The sequence below is a fragment of the Trachurus trachurus genome, assembly GCF_905171665.1.
Source record: "Trachurus trachurus genome assembly, chromosome: 21".
Classification (NCBI taxonomy): Eukaryota; Metazoa; Chordata; class Actinopteri; order Carangiformes; family Carangidae; genus Trachurus; species Trachurus trachurus.
In genome coordinates, this window is record NC_139899.1 from 33,852,192 (window position 1) to 33,868,960 (window position 16,769).

A 16,769-nucleotide genomic window follows, 5' to 3' on the forward strand; every position below is an offset into this window, starting at 1 on the left:
TGATGTAAAGCACTTTGGGTACCGTCCGGGTATTGGATGGATGGATGTCGGTATCTTCAGTATCTTCTGGATGTTAAAGACGTGGTCATGACATCACAGCATTGTCATGGCTCCACCCACTGAAACCAGGAAGTTAAACTCACCTCATATATCTGTGTGTGTGTGTGTGTGTGTGTAGGTGTGGCGCGGCCCCTGAGCCACCTGAGCTTCAACCTGTGTAAGTGGTGCGAGGGCTCCAGTCCCGTGTGCAAGGACAGCATCTGCATGAGCAACTGCACCCTGTCGTCCTTCTGCACCGTCACCGAGGAGATCTGCATCGCCGTCTGGTGAGTGGACCGCCACGCCCGGCTGGGGGTGGGGCTTAGACAGGAAGTTCACTTCTCTGATAGTCCTACAATCGTTTGTCTGTTTGGTTGAGAACGGAGCAGCTTTAGATGAATGGCCGTTGTCTCTCCGTCCTTCCTGCGAAGGAGGAGCTTCAAAGAATAGTTCACCCAAAATTTAAATTTCCCTCATTATCTCCTCCCCCTCATGTGGACTAAGGGCTGGGAGAAGTTTCAGAGTCCTCCGTGGCTTCTCTGAGTTACAGGGGGTCTCGGCGTAGCAGTGCATGTCCATATGACGGTTGCAAATGGATACCAACTGTCTTCGTAACAAAAAGACACACCAAAAAACATCCAAATACCTCCATGCTGCTCGGAAAAGAATTAAATAAGTCTATATTTCAAGCTTGTTTGTAGCGGAAACTCCTCTTCCTGGTCCTTCCAAATCTCGCGAGATTTGGAACAATTTCGCATTTCGGGGCTTCAATACAAGACGGACACTACATATGAGCAGCATGGAGGTATTTGGATGTTTTTTGGTGTGTCTTTTTGTTAGGAAGACAGTTGGTATCCATTGCAACCGTCATATGGACATGCACTGCTACGCCGAGACCCCCTGTAACTCAGAGAAGCCACGGAGGACTCTGAAACTTCAATTTTGAGTGAACTATCCCTTTCAGGACTTTTAGTGGTTAAAGGTCAAAGGTTAAAGGTATAATGTGTAGGAATTCCCCCATCTAGCGGTGCGGTTGCACATCTGAACGTATTCTTGATGTTGCATTCACGTGAAATGGGGCAGACGTCAGACAGACAACAGACGCTGCATGTAACAGGATAAACAAGTGTCCATGTAAACAAGTGGTCCGCCAGCAGTTTCATGTTTATCAAACATGACGCTCTACCAGCAGTGCGGCGTTTGGACCAGAACATGAAACCGTACAAGATGAAAAATTAGGCAATTGATCATTTCTGCTTCTGGTCACAGCAGTTAAAGCAGAAGTAAGGTGAATGTTTGTGTTAATATAAGTCTTAAAGGGATAGTTCAACATTTTGGCAAATTGGCCCATTGCCATAATTGCTATAGTCATAGCAGTAGGTTCGTTACCTTTAATTGTAGGTGTAAGCTATTTTTAGTACAGCGGAGCGCAGCAGCAGGCTGCTCAGAGCTACGCTATGGAGGCTAAGGGAATTTCTTGGTTTCCCTCATCAAACTCATCAAATACTAAATCCCAAAACTCCACAGCGCTTTTGTAGACAAGTTGTGAGCTGCACAACCACCACGCTATGAGATAATGACGGAACGATACGAAACGGAGCCGTTTTCGAGGTAAATTCATACAAAACCGCTGATGCGCGTTGCGTTCAGGGACAGTTTTTCAGCAAGCAGTCTCCGTATTTACCCTGTATTTACCTCGAAAACGGCTCCGTTTCGTATCGTTCCGTCATTATCTCATAGCGTGGTGGTTGTGCAGGTCACAACTTGTCTACAAAAGCGCTGTGGAGTTTTGGGATGTTGAATTTGATGAGTTTAATGAGGGAAACCAAGAAATTCCATTAGCCTCCATAGCGTAGCTCTGAGCAGCCAGCTGCTGCGCTCCGCCGTACTGAAAATAGCTTACACCTACAATTAAAGGTAATGAACCTACTGCTATGACTATAGCGATTATGGCAATGGGCCAATTTGCCAAAATGTTGAACTATCCCTTTAAATAGTTGTATCTTTCGACAGCAATCACTTCTATAGAGTGTTTGGTCTGAAACACGGGTCTGTCAGTCACTCTGCTCTGCTGTAAGCCGAGGAGAAAACTTCCCTTGTATCCTACAACCTTTATCCAATGAGGAGAGAGAACGGCATAAAGGGGCAGTCCTCTCTGTGTGTGCAGCCAAGGGATGCGCGTGAATGTGGTGACGTAGGGACGAGGGCGGGGACTGCTAACTCCATCTGCTGACAGGAAGTTAGCCAAAACCACCGGATCGCTTACTTCTGCTTTAAACTGGTGATTGTGTAAACTAATGATTTGGTTTTGTAGTTGATGATGAGGAAAGTTTGTCCATGGTCTGTGTTTTGATTCGTCTCCTGTCTCAGTGACAGAGTCTCCTCTTCCGTCCTCCTCTAACCTGCCTCTCTGTCCTCCTCTCTGTCCTCTCTGTCCTCCTCTAACCTCCTCTGTCCTCTCCGTACTCCCCTAACCTCCTCTGTCCTCCTCTCTGTCCTCATCTCTGTCCTCCTCTAATCTCCTATAACCTCCTCCGTCCTCCTCTGTCCTGGGCTGAATCAATGAGAGAACAAATAAAATGCAACATGAAGCCAGAATGTCTCATAAAGATGCCTCAGACCTCCCACTGTGTCACAAACAAGACAAATGTCTTTCCTCTGGGTTGTTTTTTATGGTGGTTTTATGCTGAGGAGCTTCAGACCCTCGCCTCCTTCTCCTTCTCCTCCTCCTCCTCCTCCTCCTTCTCCCTCTGCGTCGCTTTCTCCGGGAACAGAAACTTTCTGCTGATTCGTGCTTTTGTTTGGATAACAGCAGCGAGGCCGGGATCCCCCCTCGCTGCACCCCTCTCATTTCCTGTTCACGTCAGGCCAACCGACCCTCCCAGCGCTCTGCAGGAAACCAGTGATAAGAAGGAGTGACGGAGAGGAGGAGGAGGAGAAAACAGCAGTTTATTCAGGTCAAAGTTGACAAGTGATGATCATGGAGCTGCTCAGACTGTTCACGAAACAAGAGAGGGGTTCTTTAAACCAGGGTTCAAACCCACAACCGAGAGATGTTTATGTTTGTGTTAAAGCTCCATACAGTATAAAGGTAGATGTTTGTGTTAAAGCTCCATACAGTATAAAGGTAGATGTTTGTGTTAAAGCTCCATACAGTATAAAGGTAGATGTTTGTGTTAAAGCTCCATACAGTATAAAGGTAGATGTTTGTATTAAAGCTCCATACAGTATAAAGGTAGATGTTTGTGTTAAAGCTCCATACAGTATAAAGGTAGATGTTTGTATTAAAGCTCCATACAGTATAAAGGTAGATGTTTGTGTTAAAGCTCCATACAGTATAAAGGTAGATGTCCATGTGTAGTGTGATTATAAAGCAGCTCTAGGTTCTATATTAATACTGTGAAAGTATCAAAGCCTCAGTCCACAGAGAAATGCACACAGCCTGTATTCAGAAACTGAGCCTTAAAACCAGCCGTCAGGACTTCCTGTCACTTTGTGATGTCACAACAAAGCGCCGCCCACCTATGTTTTTCACGATCACACAGAAAACAGTCTGAGGTTCACTCTGAGGTTCACTGTAATCATGGTCTTGCTAACCATAGCGAGTCACTGGTATCCCTACACAGTCACTGTTGCCCTGAGTAACTGGCTCCGCCTCCTGCCCTCAGAGCCTGACCTTCCTTCACTGTCAGAGACATTTTAAAGGGATAGTAGCATTTTTTTAAAAAGTGGGGTTGTATGATCTACAAATAGTACTTTAATTGCAGTAGAAGACTATCTGCACTCCTCCCGTTAGCAACGCCAGCCCATAATAGCCCTGACCAGAGATTTACAACATACAGTGGTGTGAACAGATCCAAAGAAACGGCCTATTTTCACGGCCTAAAAGAGCAGGAAAAACACAGTTTTTATTTGGACCTAACCAACTGCTGATCGGCGGGCGCTAACCCTGGGCGGAGGGATACGTGAGTTGGTTAGGTCCAAATAAAAACTGTGTTTTTCCTGCACTTTGAAGGGCTGGAAAAAATTATATTATAGCGAACAATGGAACTGTGTATTTTTTTTTCAGGTAAAACCTCTTTTAGGCCGTGAAAATAGGCCGTTTCTTTGGGTCTGTTCACAACAATGTATGTTGTAAATCTCTGGGCAGGGCTATTATGGGCTGGCGTTGCTAACGGGAGGAGTGCAGAGAGTCTTCTACTGCAATTAAAGTACTTAGGGGCTATTTGTAGATCATAAAACCACACTTTAAAAAAATGCTACTATCCCTTTAAAACTCAGACCACATGTGTTTCATTAGTTTCACCGATCACCGTGTTTGTGTTTCTCCTCTTTCTCAGGAGGAAAACCAATGACACAATGACAGTACACACTATGTGTCACCATCCAGCTCTGCCTCTAGAGGGCGTCGACCCCGGCCTGCTGCTGAACTTCACCTCCAGAGAGTGTCACATGGTCCCACAGCCGGCAGACGACGGAGCCATGATGGTCTGTGGTTGCCACGGAGAACACGAGTGTAACGACAAACTGATCTTCAACAAGGGAGCTAATGGTGAGGGGATGGATGATGGATGGATGAATATGGATGGATGGATGGATGCATATGGATGGATGCTTAGGTGGATGAATGGTTTGGTGGATGGATGAATGGATGGATGGTTTAATAGATGGATGGAAGGATGGTGGTTGAATGGATTTACGGATGATGGATGGATGGATGGATGGTTGCTTATGGATGGATGATGGATGGATGGATAGATGGATGGGTGGATGGATGGATGGATGGATGGATGGATGCTTGTATGGATGGATGAATGGATGATTGCTTTGATGGATGGATGAATAGTTGGACTGATGGATGAATAGTTGGATAGATGGATGGGTGGATGGATGGATGGATGGATGGATGGATGGATGGATGGATGGATGGATGGATGGATGGATGGATGGATGGATGGATGGATGGATGCTTAGATGGATGAATGGATAGATGGTTTATAATAGATGGATGGAAGGATGGTGGTTGAATGGATGGATGGATGGTTGAATGGGTTAATGGATGGATGATAGTTGGATGGATGGATGAATGGATGGATGGGTGAATGGTTTAATGGATGGATGGATGGATGGATGATGGTTGAATGGATGGATGGATGAATATGGATGGATGCTTAGGTGGATGGATGAATGGATGGATGGTTTAATAGATGGATGGAAGGATGGTGGTTGAATGGGTTAATGGATGGATGATAGTTGAATGGGTTACTGTAATGAAAGAATGGATGGGTGGATGATGGTTGAATGGATGGATGGATGGATGAATGGTTTAATAGATGTATGGAAGGATGGTGGTTGAATGGATGGATGGATGGACGGACAGATGGATGGATGGATGGATGGATGAATGGGTTAATGGATGGATGGATGAATGAATGGATGGTTGAATGGGTGAATGGTTTGATGGATGGATGGTTTGATGGGTGGATGATGGTTGAATGAATGGATGGATGGATGAATGGTTTAATGAAAGAATGGATGGATGGATGGATGGATGGATGGATGGACGGATGGATGGTTTGATGGATGGATGATGGTAGAATGGATGAATGGATGGATGGGTTAATGGATGGATGGACAGATGGATGGATGGATGGATGAATGGATGGATGGATGGATGGATGGATGGATGGATGATGGTTGAATGGATGGATGGAAGAATGGATGGATGGACAGATGGATGGACAGATGGATGGATGGATGAATGAATGGATGAATGGGTTAATGGATGGATGGATGGTTGGATGGATGAATGGATGTATGTCAGTATCTTCAGTATCTCCTCTCCGTTGCCTCAGGCTTCTTCAAGCTGCAGAGTAAAGACGTGATCCCGGTGGTGGTGGTCAGCTTGGTGCCTCCCATCCTCGTGGCCGTCATCGCCGCCACCGCCTTCTACTTCTACCGCACGCACCGCTCAGACAAACCCGGCCCGCCGGCGCGCCCCGACTGGCCCACCAAGCGCACCCCGGAGCTCTACCAGGCTCTGGATCTGCCCTGTGGAGGCCTGGGGGTGGACGGCCGAGGAGGAGGAGGAGTGACGGGTCCTGGATGTCAAAGGGAGGAGGACTCTAAAGGTCTTTGCACACTGACTCCGTTTTTTTCGCACTGGTTTTTCGTATCCGTCATTCGACAAAAAACGTTACACACAGGCTCCTTGCACACTGAGTCCGTTGCGTTTTATTCGCATGCGTTTTTATTTTGTGTTCCAAATTTCGGAGAGGGAGACAAAAATCGTCACGCAGTGATGCACTTTGTGATTCTCTCACTTGTTGAGAAATGAAAGAGAAAAATTGTCCATCCTGAGAGGAGCCAGTAGCGAGGGGATCTGCTGCTTGTTATGAACAGTTTATTTCAGGATGTCAGTGGTTCAGTTTGAAAGATATTGATTATTAGCTCACACAGTAAACAGAAGACGGTCAATTTCCATGATCCTAAACAGCGGCTGGCGCACGCACGCACACAGACACACACACCCACTCAGCGGTGATCCCCCCTCCCACTCTCCCTCTCCAGCCTCTAAACTCTGATGTGATTGGTCAAAAGGCTTTTCACGGATGCGAAAAACGCATTAAATCGAACCTGTTCCGAAAACTTTAATGACGGACGAAAGTTTTGGACTCGGTGTGTAAACATGATCGATACAACATGAGGTCGAATTTATTTTTCGACGTGCGGCAATTTCGGACGGAAAAAACGGACTCAGTGTGCGAAGGCCTAACGGTAACGCCGAATTATGTTATACAACAAAGAAACATGGTTAGTGCACGGTTTTTTATTAACCTAACTGTGTTAACTTAATAAATCCCACCGCACGGGGTGTGCTTGACCGGCGAGACAGTGTCACACTCAGCTCCGACGCAATTTCTGTCTTTTCACGTGTTTATTTATCTTCATTAACAACTCCACACATGCTTTTCTCTTGGCACTTAGACAGTGATCGTGCCGTCGGTAGCAACAGTAGTATCAGCAGGTAATCAACTGGAAAACACAAATATATAAACAACATTACTACCTTAATGGTCATATTTATGATATTTAACACAAGTTGCATCACTTTATACACATCAACTCACCAGCTCAGCTTCACCGGTCAAACCGAGTCACAGTAATGATAGCCACCGAAGAAGAAACACTAGGTGTAATGTCGCCACTAGAGGGCGCTATGAACTCCCAATAATGTAAAATAGCAGGAGACAAAATAACATGTCTGAAAAATAGAAACACTCCACACAGTTAGTTTTAAAATGAAATTAAGAGATTATTATTTTGATCGCAATTTTGACCATTAGTAGCCTATATATGTAAATTGGGTCCTGGTATCCTTGTTGTGTGGTGATTCAATGTAGGAGCGGGTAACATATGTTAAGTGTTGGATGTTTTGTTTTGTATGTGTATGTATAGGACGAATCGCCTTGTTGTTTACAACTACTTCCGGGTAGAAAACAGGCATGAGAACAATAGTGACGGACGAGAGTTTCACTATATCTAATTTTTCATGTTACTATATCACCGTTTAGACTAATCTGATGTTTGTAAAGTCTATGTGTTTTCTGTATGTATTTTTTGTTTTATGTATTAATGTGTTGCGTGTTAATAGTTTGTATTTGTCATTTATTATGATGAAAAGATCCCAGGAAGAATAGCTGCTGCGTGGTGGCAAAAGCTAATGGGGATCTAAATAAACAAAACAAAACAAAGGTGTCATCTCTCAACAATGACATCATTACAGATTGGAGAGGACGAATGTCTGAACCTCTGCCCATCAAGCTGGAGGCCCTGGTGGGGAAGGGGCGCTTCGCCGAGGTGTGGAAGGCTCGCCTCCTTCAGGGCGACAAAGGCGGAGTCAACAGTTACGAGACCGTGGCGGTGAAGGTGTTCCCGGCCGTGGAGTACGCCTCGTGGAGAAACGAGTGCTCCATCTTCTCGGATCCCAAACTGGAGCATGAAAACGTGGTGCAGTTCCTGGCGGCGGAGGAGAGGGGTCCGCCCGGCCACGCCCTCGGGACGTACTGGCTGGTTTTGGCCTATCACAGCCTGGGGAACCTGCAGGACTTCCTCACAACAAACATGCTGAGCTGGGAGGAGCTTGTTGCCATGGCAGGCAGCATCGCTAAAGGGCTAGCTCATCTCCACAGCGACACGACACCCATCGGGATACCAAAGGTAAACAACCACCAAACAAGCACCATCTGTGCAGAGCTGTGTCTCAATTTGAATACTTCCATGACTACACTGTCATGTAGTACAGTGGTTCTCAACGTGGGGTCTTTGAGAGATCTGAAGGGGGTCCCCAATTTATTTCTTGAAAATGTACCACTTTTTTCTGGAAGTTTTTTTTTTTTTTAATTTTACCACTTTTTCTAGATTTTTTTTAAAAACTTTTTTGTTTTAGAAATTTTACCACTTTTTTCCAAAAAATTACTAGAAAATTTACTTTCCTATTTTGAACATTTTTTTAAGAGAAATGTTACCACTTTTTCTAGATTTTTAGAAATGTTACCACTTTTTAACTATTTTTTTGTTAACACTTTATAATAACTATCCGTTATAACTAGTTAATAGATCATTAGTAAACTGTTAATTAATGAGTTATTAATGACTTGTTAAGTGTTTGTTATCAGTTTGTTAAGGATTTATAACGGTGCCTTATAGATAGTTAATAGATCATTAATAAACTTTTAGTAAATCAGTTATAAATGACTTGTTAAATAACAGTTAACAATTTGTTAAGGATTTATAACTGTGCCTTATAGATATCCAATAGATAACTTACAAGCTGTTAGTTAATGAGTTATAAATGACTTGTTAACTGTATGTTAATGATTTATAACTACACCTTATAAATTAGTAATAGATCATGAACAAGCTATTAGTGAATTACTTACTAATGACTTGTTAAGTATCAGTTAATATTTTATGTATGTTATTGGGACGTTATTCTAAAGTTGCAACTATTCCTCATGTATTAACTGTTAGTAAATGAGGAATAGTTGCAACTTTAGAATAACGTCCCAGTTACATAAGCTAATAACTAATATATTAACTCACACTTCACAGATCAGTTGTTAATAGTTTGTTAACCATCTACTAATACCAGTGAAACTTTGTAGAACAGCAAATGGGTGGAACAAGTTCAAGGTACAGAAATTTGATGTGATATTTAAAATATCAAATTTTTGTACCTCAACCTTGTTCCACCCATAGGCTTTTCTGTGTACTGTATTTTACCAAAGAGACACCACAGATGAAATGTTGAACACAAAATGTTCACAAAGGGCCGCTCTCCTCACCAGTAGGGGCAGTTTTGGCGAGTAGCTGAATTAAAACAAACGAAGAAGACTGCTACTGGATTATCTCGAGAAATTATTTTAATTCCCACTGTTAATGCGTCACTTCAATACGTTTTAATATTTTTTCATGCGATAAAATAACTGTTTAGATCCCCAATATGCGGTTAGTTTATCCAAATGACGCAGGCTGTTTGGGAGTTTGCTCCGCCATTCGCGGAGCAGTGAGGCTCCATCTGTGGAGCAGCTAACTAGGCTAGTTAGCAGCTAACTAGGCTACCACCGGACGAGCGGACTATCACATAGGCTACAGCCGGGCTGCTGTGGTGGTCGGCCGGCTAAGCCGCGGCGTCTTCTCGGGGGAGAAAACGACCTGCATTGCTGACTGACCGTTTCATTGTGAAACATTTATTTATTTATTGGTGTAGCGGTGGTGATTGTACATAGCCCATCATAGACAAAATAGTTTTGTTTGTTGATATAGCCTACAGACTACATCACTGAATGAGACAACATTTATCTCCTAAAAACAATTCATCCAGCCGGCGGTAAACATCTAAAAAACTGCCGGTAGATTGATGGGCTCCTTTTCTCCCCTGGGAGGACGACGCAGGTTAGCCGACCGACCACCACAGCAGCCCTGCTGTTGCTTCTGTGATGATCCGCTCATCCAGAGGCAGCAACCGGTTTACTGAAGTGCTCGTTTTCTCCCCCGAGAAGACGCCGCGGCTTAGCCGGCCGACCACCACAGCAGCCCGGCTGTAGCCTCTGTGATAGTCCGCTCGTCCGGTGGGGGGTCATTCCTATGTTCCCACAGCCCTATGTTCCCTCAGCCCTATGTTCCCTCAGCCCTATGTTCCCTCATTTCTAACTTTTGTTGTCACTGAAAATTAGGCCCTATGTTCCCTCAGCCCTTTGGTCCCACCATTGGTTGGGTTTAGGCAATGAATAAAGGAGTTGGTTAAGTTTAGTAAAAAGACCAGGTAGAGGCTAGACAGGCCAGATAGGTAGAGTCCAGATAGGTAGAGAGAGTCCAGAGGGAACATAGGGCTGAGGGAACATAGGGCTGTGGGAACATAGGCACGCTCCCGTCCGGTGGTAGCCTAGTCAGCTGCTAACTAGCCTAGTTAGCTGCTCCACAGATGGAGCCTCACTGCTCCGCGAACGGCGGAGCAAACTCCCAAACAGCCTGCGTCATTTGGATAAACTAACCGCATATTGGGGATCTAAATAGTTACTTTATCGTATGAAAAAATATTTAAACGTATTGAAGTGACGCATTAACAGTGGGAATTAAAATTATTTCTCGAGATAATCCAGTAGCAGTCTTCTTCGTTTGTTTTAATTCAGCTACTCGCCAAAACTGCCCCTACTGGTGAGGAGAGCGGCCCTTTGTGAACATTTTGTGTTCAACATTTCATCTGTGGTGTCTCTTTGGTAAAATACAGTACACAGAAAAGCCTATGGGTGGAACAAGGTTGAGGTACAAAAATTTGATATTTTAAATATCACATCAAATTTCTGTACCTTGAACTTGTTCCACCCATTTGCTGTTCTACAAAGTTTCACTGGTATTAGTAGATGGTTAACAAACTATTAACAACTGATCTGTAAAGTGTGAGTTAATATATTAGTTATTAGCTCATGTATGTAACTGGGACGTTATTCTAAAGTTGCAACTATTCCTCATTTACTAACAGTTAATACATGAGGAATAGTTGCAACTTTAGAATAACGTCCCAATAACATACATAAAATATTAACTGATACTTAACAAGTCATTAGTAAGTAATTCACTAATAGCTTGTTCATGATCTATTACTAATTTATAAGGTGTAGTTATAAATTATTAACATACAGTTAACAAGTCATTTATAACTCATTAACTAACAGCTTGCAAGTTATCTATTGGATATCTATAAGGCACAGTTATAAATCCTTAACAAATTGTTAACTGTTATTTAACAAGTCATTTATAACTGATTTACTAACAGTTTATTAATGATCTATTAACTATCTATAAGGCACCGTTATAAATCCTTAACAAACTGTTAACAAACACTTAACAAGTCATTAATAACTCATTAATTAACAGTTTACTAATTATCTATTAGCTATTTATAACGGATAGTTATTATAAAGTGTTACCTTTTTTATTTTTATTTTGAACATTTTTTACGAGAAATTTTACCACTTTTTAAAAAAAAAGATTTTTTACTTTTTTTTTGAGAATTTTTACCACTTCTCCCTAGAAATGTTTAAATGTTTTTGGAGAAATTTAACCACTTTTTTCCAGAAATTTCTGTATAATATTTCCAAAAATTCACGCCATTGGCCCTAATTTAAAAGTATAAAAAAGTAATGTTCTTCAGTCTCAGAACAAATATTTGTGTATTTCTGGTGTTTACTTCTAAATTTGGTCCAATGGGGGTCCGTGGTCTAATTTGTGTCAATTTAGGGTCCTTGATGTACAAAAGGTTGAGAACCACTGATGTAGTATACTATCTACACTATGTACTTACTTCTTTAGTGCGCAAAATTCGGCCGTTAGTGTTGTCTCAAATGGAATACTGTCGTTCATTGAAGGTGGGAAGTGTCTGTCGTTCCACACTCAACTTTTTGCCTGTTACAAGTGCACCATCCAGGTTCTTACAGGACACTGTGTTTTGACATACTTGTCAGCAGAGATGGACAGAGTACTCGACCCCAGTACTTGAGTAAGAGTACAAATACTACTGGTCAAAATTTACTCTGTTACAAGTAAAAGTAGCTCAGTCCACATGTTACTCGAGTAAGAGTAAAAAAGTACTTGCTTTTAAAGGTACTTAAGTATCCAAAAGTACATGCTTTTAAATTTACTTTAAGTAAAAGTAAGAGTAAGAGTACATTTCTTATTTTTCACATCAATGAATTACTATATTTTTTCTAAATGAATGTAAGGAGCTTTTAACTCTTGTTTCTGAGAATGAACTCTTTGAAAGCAGCTGCACTGATGTGCTGCTTTTAGGGGTTAGGGTTTCCTTCTTTGACAAACACAGCTTGTGTCCAATAGGATTTTAGAAAAAAAAAAGAGCAGACCTGAAAGTAACGAGTACTTTTCATTCTTCCTAGAAATTAACTCGAGTAAAAGTAAAAATATTTGTCTTGGAAATGTATTCAAGTAAGAGTAATACTCAAGTGTATTGAGTCAAGTAAATTTACTCCGTTACTGTCCACCACTGCTTGTCAGTGTGAACACACTTACACACTCCAAATAGTTTGTGCAAGTATGGAAGTATTGGAACCGAGACACGGCACAGGTTTTCAGCACGTCTCTTGTATTGATGCTGATGTAGATCCGCTTCAGGTCCGGTAGTCTCATCTCAGGATGGATTTGAGCTTGTTGACAGTGCTTGTTGCTGGTTGTGTGTGTTGCTGCAGGTGCCCGTTGCCCATCGGGACCTGAAGAGCAGCAACATTGTGGTGAAGAGCAGAAAGGAGTGCGCTCTCTGTGACTTTGGTCTGGCCTTGAGATTGGATCTCTCCCTCACTGTGGACGACTTCGCCAACAGTGGACAGGTAAAGTGTGGTGTGTCCAGCAAAGGATTGCTCCAGTTTTACAGGGCAGCTGTTGAGAGTGTTCTCACGTTTGGCATCACTGTTTGGTTTGGGAATGTGTCTGCGGAGGAAGAGAGGCAGCTAAACAAGGTGGTACGCACTGCGTCTAAAATCATTGGATGTGAGGTTCCATCCACATCTGAGATCTATGAGGCCAGACTGCAGAAGAAAGGCATTTTAAAAGACCCCTCCCACCCAGCTAACTGCCTTTTTAACTTCCTGCCCTCACAAAAAAGACTGAGGAGCATAAAATCCAGAACAACCCGACTCCATAACAGCCCATACCCACTAACTGTCAGACTCCTCAACACCTCAGAAATATTATTTTAAATACCTTGGTCCATTTAGGGGGGCAGGGTATTGTTTTAATGTGCCATATTTATATTAATCTATTGATTTACTGATTATCTATTTATTACTTTGTGCACTTTACTCTGTTTTTATCATGAACTGTACTGGGTGTATGTTGTGTTTTTATGTCAGTGTGTGAAGCCCACTGAAACAAATCCCAATCAACAATGTTGTTGACATGGCAATAAAGTATTGAAACTTGAAACTTAAACTGCTCAGGTCGGTCGGTCTGAAGAACTTCAGTGTGATGTTGATTGATGGTCATTTTGACTGGACTCTCCCGTTTTGCCCGGTCCAGGTGGGGACAGCGCGCTACATGGCTCCTGAGGTGCTCGAGTCCAGGGTGAACCTGGAGGACCTCGAGGCCTTCAAACAGATGGACGTTTACTCCATGGCTCTGGTCCTGTGGGAGATGGCCTCCCGCTGCCACGCCATCGGAAGTAGGAGCATTTCTGCTGTTGCTGCAAAATATTTTTGGAGCACAGGACGATCATATAGAAGGAATCTCCTTGTTGTTTACAACTACTTCTGGGTAGAAAACCAGCATGAGAACAATAGTGACGGACAAGAGTTTCACTATATCTCATTTTTCATGTCACTATATCACCGTTTAGACTAATCTGATGTTTGGAAAGTTTATAAAACCAATGATTGGACAAACATTACTATTTATGTGTGCACATTTTTGTAATTAGTCATGGTTATCATAGATTAGCTGGGCTAACGGTTAGCTACCTGTTTAACTTTAATAACTCAGTGACTCAATAAACGGTCCATGAAAAAATATTTTCTCCAGCGGATATCTGAGTTCCAACATGACTGAGCTAACTGGAGTAGTTTCATGTCGTGTCCCACAACGGGAGGGTTTTAACAGCTGACGTCCTGGTGTTAGCTTAGCTACCGCCGTTAGCTTAGCTACCGCTGTTAGCTTAGCTACCGTTAGCTGTCCCTGTTAGCTGCAGTCACTGATGCTTTCTAGACACTGTGATTCCCCCAAACTGAATAAATACAACACATAGCAACACAAAACACACACACAGAAATAGTAATGTTTCTTCAATCATTTCAGATTTGTCTAAACAGTGATAGGGCGTGCTGGTTTTCTACCCGGAAGTAGAATGTAAACAACAAGGCGATTCGGTCTATAATGTGTATTTGTAAATGTAACATGTTTCTTTGTGTGTGTGTGTGTGTGTGTGTGTGTGTGTGTGTGTGTGTGTGTGTGTGTGTGTGTGGTGCAGAGGTGGAGAGCTACGAGCCGGCCTTTGGCTCCAAGGTGTGTGAGCAGCCCTGTGTGGACAGTATGAGGGACTTGGTGCTGAGGGACCGTGGCCGTCCTGACATCCCCTCGGCCTGGACGCAGCATCAGGTCAGACACTCAAACAGCTGCATCACTTATCATTATGTTAAAATCACATGACTATTCCAACAACAAGCTTGGGCAAATAAAACAGTGTCATCTGCATAGAGAGAGAGGTTTGGTGAGGTTTAAACAGGTCTGACAGGTGAGGACGAGCAGGTCCAATCATCAAACACCTGAACCACCTATTTTTCTTCCTTAACATGTATTCTTTCAGAAAAGTCAAAAGAAATGGTAGGAAATCCACATTAATTTTATTAAATTTTGTCTCTTTCGTCAGTAGATTTCTCCTAAATTCATCAAAAGTTACAGCTACTGTGACATACTGAATTGTGCTTGTTGTCTGACCCATGTCATGTCAGGTATCGTTGTAAAGCTCTCTCTCTCCTGAACAATGATGTGGCTCCAAAAATCGTAATTTTCTCCGTATCCGTAACCAATCGTAAAAGTACAATTTACATTAACAATCTATGGAATTTTACAGTAGAAGTCTTTAAAGGCCGTTATCTCAGAAAGAGTTTTTCAGACTCGGACTATGAGCTAGAAATCTCCACTTCAGCAGCACTTGGATTGTAATAAACTTAAATTCAAGTCTAGAAAAAATACATCCAACCAAAAAAAAAAGACTATTCCAAAAACAAGCTTGGGCAAATAAAACAGTGTCATCTGCATAGAGGTGGACACTGACATCATAGAGAATGATGTTACCTGTGTCTGTAGTAGAAAGAGAAGGTGCCTAAGCCAGCGCTGAGTGGTGAACCAGCTAAGACCACAGCTTATTCAAGTGATTGTTTACGCCACCGTAACTTATTTCTTTGTTGAATGAATTAATCGCTGCCCGACGACTTCCCGTTGTCTGACTCTGGGCGTCTCGTCCTCCAGGGGATGAGCGTCATCTGCTCCACCATCACGGAGTGCTGGGATCACGACCCCGAGGCTAGGCTGACGGCTCACTGCGTGGTGGAGCGTTTCAACGTCCTGGAGCTGGAGGAAAACCCGGACCAGGACCAGGACCTGGACCAGGACCAGGACCAGGACCAGGACCAGGACCAGGATCAAAACCAGGACCAGGACCAGGACCAGGATCAGGATCAGGAACTGAGACCAGAAGCTCAGAGAGCAGAGAGTGGAGATAGACCAAAGAACTCAGAGAGTCCAGACAATGACCAGGTTGACTCCTCCTCCTCCCTTCAGGTTCCTCAGCCACAGAGAGACGGTACAGAGGTTTCCCATGATTCCCTGGGTCACACTGGGTCTGTGGTCTGAGCTCATCATACACACCTGGTCCTGCTGGTGGCTGTGCACAACAAAAACTCAAAATCTTACCAAGAATATTTGTCTTATTTCTAGTCAAAATGTCATTTCTAGTCAAAACAAACAAACATCCATCCATCCATCCATCCATTTTCATCCGCTGTGTCCGAATCCGGGTCGCGGGGGCAGCAGTCGGAGTAGGGATCCCCAGACTTCCCTCTCCCCGGACACTTCCTCCAGCTCTTCCGGGGGGACCCCAAGGCGTTCCCAGGCCAGCCGAGTGACGTAGTCACTCCAGCGTGTCCTGGGTCTTCCTCGGGGCCTCCTACCGGTGGGACATGACCGGAACACCTCACGAGGGAGGCGTCCAGGGGGCATCCTATACAGGTGCCCGAGCCACCTCAGCTGGCTTCTCTCGATGTGGAGGAGCAGCGGCTCTACTCCGAGCTCCTCCCAGGTGACAGAGCTCCTCACCCTATCTCTAAGGGAGCGCCCCGCCACCCTGCGGAGGAAGCTCATTTCGGCCGCTTGTATCCAGGATCCCGTTCTTTCGGTCATGACCCAGAGTTCATGACCATAGGTGAGGGTGGGAACGTAGATTGACCGGTAAATCGAGAGCTTTGCCTTTTGGCTCAGCTCCTTCTTCACCACGACGGACCGATACAACGACCGCATTACTGCGGCCGCTGCACCGATCCGCCTGTCAATCTCGCGCTCCATCCTTCCCTCACTCGTGAACAAGACCCCAAGATACTTAAACTCCTCCACCTGAGGCAGGAACTCTCCCCCGACCTGGAGGGTGCAAGCCACCTTTTTCCGGTCGA

At 43.7% G+C, this 16,769-nt stretch overlaps 1 protein-coding gene across 1 annotated transcript in view; it reads left to right on the forward strand.

The window, feature by feature from the left end:
- Positions 1–15,957, forward strand: part of tgfbr2l (transforming growth factor beta receptor-like) — a gene marked incomplete at both ends in the record, with an annotated part of 25,398 nt that extends 9,441 nt beyond the window's left edge. Inside the window, 9 exons of the mRNA XM_083996106.1 lie at positions 179–326; positions 4,380–4,591; positions 5,895–6,146; positions 7,760–8,259; positions 12,804–12,941; positions 13,630–13,771; positions 14,573–14,700; positions 15,574–15,684; positions 15,769–15,957. Of these exons, the coding sequence (XP_083852232.1) occupies positions 179–326; positions 4,380–4,591; positions 5,895–6,146; positions 7,760–8,259; positions 12,804–12,941; positions 13,630–13,771; positions 14,573–14,700; positions 15,574–15,684; positions 15,769–15,957 (1,820 nt within the window). The remainder of the gene's footprint in view (positions 1–178; positions 327–4,379; positions 4,592–5,894; positions 6,147–7,759; positions 8,260–12,803; positions 12,942–13,629; positions 13,772–14,572; positions 14,701–15,573; positions 15,685–15,768) is intronic.
- Positions 15,958–16,769: the final 812 nt, after the last annotated feature.